The sequence below is a fragment of the Capsicum annuum genome, unplaced genomic scaffold, assembly GCF_002878395.1.
Source record: "Capsicum annuum cultivar UCD-10X-F1 unplaced genomic scaffold, UCD10Xv1.1 ctg66669, whole genome shotgun sequence".
NCBI classification, from domain to species: Eukaryota; Viridiplantae; Streptophyta; class Magnoliopsida; order Solanales; family Solanaceae; genus Capsicum; species Capsicum annuum.
The window spans coordinates 1-2,439 of record NW_025876046.1 but is presented as its reverse complement, the minus strand read 5'-3'; the positions used below and the strand labels follow the sequence as shown (position 1 = coordinate 2,439).

The 2,439-nt window shown below is 39.6% G+C and overlaps 1 protein-coding gene across 1 annotated transcript; it reads right to left on the bottom strand.

Annotated features, from left to right (window-relative positions):
- Positions 1-6: 6 nt before the first annotated feature.
- On the bottom strand, positions 7-1,628 carry LOC124893872 (probable serine/threonine-protein kinase WNK3; the record flags this gene model as incomplete). Its single annotated transcript, XM_047404714.1, is given in 4 exon segments — positions 7-76; positions 218-1,163; positions 1,240-1,377; positions 1,445-1,628. Coding segments are annotated over 4 exon segments (1,338 nt in total), but the record flags the coding sequence as incomplete, so codon positions are not given.
- Between the last annotated feature and the right edge of the window lie 811 nt (positions 1,629-2,439).

Genomic DNA, 2,439 nt, shown 5'->3' with positions numbered 1-2,439 from the left:
CGGTCCATTCAGAACACTTCCAGCTACTGAATTTTGCATGTAACCACTGCCAGCAACTCTAAAGCTTTTCAGCATTCTGGAATATCTCGAAACCTTTAAGGATAAGTAACATGATTGGTAGTAACAGTCAATCAAAAGTAACATGATAGGCACAATCAAAGAACAACCTTAGTTATATCCACAGTTTAATAGCAAATAATAGGGCAGCAACGCTTACATTTTCAAAGAGGAGCTTGGGCCTTCAGAGTGTGTAGCGGAGCAGCCTCTTTCATTTCGTAGACTATGGGGAGATATTTTGTGACCACACATAGCAAGCACTCCACTGCGTATCTCAGGAGGAAGTTTGCTTATAACATCTGAGATAGCCAAGTCATGTTTCTTTCTGAGCTCATCAAGCTCCTTACGCTGCTCATCTACCAGCGTCTCAAGTTTCTCCACGATATCTCCAATGTCATCTGAACATTTGTTGCTGCTATGATTTTTTCTTTCCCCTGATGAATAATGCTCAGTCCCGGAAATTAAATCAGCAGATTGTCTGTTATCACTTGAATTTGAATCTGGAGCCGCACCAGCCTCTTCATCAATATCATGTTCAGTTTCACTCTCTTCATGCTCAAAGGCACCATCAGCTGAGCTGCTTTCCTCTTTCTGGCTGACAGGTGATTGTTCATTTTCTTCAGTCCAGCTACTTTCAGGAATTGGTGAATCTGCTTGTGACAGGTTTGAAGGCCCCGGTTTTAGTGGAGAGCTCGCACTGTTGGTTGTTTTTGGCGAATCAGACCAATACCTACGACCTGAAGGAAGTCTTTCCAACACAAGACCACCAGAAAGAGTGGAGTTCATTGTTGAAGGGGAAATGTCATCACAAGCTCCAGAGGTACTGCTCTCAGAAGGAGGAACTTCACGAGCATCACTGCTCTCAGACGGAGCAACTTCACGAGCTTCACTGCTCTCAGAAGGAGCCACTTCATCAGTGCTGTGATTGGTAGGACATTGCTTTGGTGCCCAATCTGGGATATATGACCGGATTTCAGAATCAATCATATCAGCAATAGCAGAGACGTCTTGATCTGTCAGGTCCAACTCCTCAACCATTTCACTAGCAACAGCATTTGCTGTATCAACTTCAATATCAAAGGGGAAGTGAATATTCCTAATATGACCTGAAATACAAGACAATGTCAAACTATTGAAGTGAATCATCTTAGTTTGGTGGAGAAATAAGGCACAAAGCATAACCTGTTGAATCAGTTATTCGCAGTTTAAGAAAAATTGTGTTTAGGTCCTTTCTTTGCCCCTGCACTGTGAAATCTCTGCCTCCTTCAGGCACAGGGTCCTGGTCACTTCTTCCACTGTCAGATGGGTCATCACTCTTATCTGCAAGATCCCAAAAGTGTCAACATTCTATAGACATATCAACGTGTAGCTGAAATCATGTAATTACCTGCATGTCTGGGGTGGGAACTCAAGGATCTAGATATGCTTCCAGAATCAGCATCTGACTGGAGAAAGGGGTCCATCAATAGTTCCTTAGCAGACAGCCGCTCAGAAACTTTTGCAATACATTTTTCTATAAATGCTTTAACTCCAGGATCCTTTACTTTTGCCAATGATGCAGGCCTAATTCCCTTCAAGGATGGTAGGTACAAAATCTTAGCATTAAAATTATAAAAACTGATCCAAGAAATCAAGTGTCAAACCAACTTTAAGCAACATATATATACTTGGATCAATTCGTAAATATCAAAAATTACATTCATAGAAAAATTAATATTGGTTAACTAACACTCAGAATGAAATATCTAGGACCCTACCAATAGCATCCCAATAAGTAAAATAAAAAATCAAAAAGTGGACTAGTATAGTACCTTTTGTATCTTTTAGCTGCCAAACAAAGAAAATTGATGAATAAGATTACTGGCTTTTCTTTGAGTCATAATCACATATAATTAAATGAATTACTTCCCTCTATCCCTTTATTTTAAGTGGTAATTTTTTTGAGGTAGAGTTAAAATTTAGTCTTTCAGAGAGAAAGTAGGCCCAAAATCAGTGATAAGTTTGTTACTCTATAAGGAGGTCGCTTATCCCTTTGAAGTAATAAAATATCAAAATGCTATAAAGGTAAGGAAACAATATTTTCCTCAAGGAAAGTGGACAGTATTTTGAGATGAAAATGAGAGCCAGATGGAGGGTGCAGCGTAACCTGGCCAAGACTGAAAGTACCTGATCATCGCATGGAAAAGAAAAATAGGCATTCCCAAAGCCCAAGCGTTCTTTATAAATGTTCTTTTGGATTTTCAGGTTTAGTACTTGAGAATCTTTTCCTTCTTTACAATACCAGCCTTATGGTAATGCCCACTTCTCTCGCTCTTATCATTTGGCTTGTTCAATCTCTAATCACTTATGGGCCAATGGCTTTTGGTTAAAAGGCAAAAAACA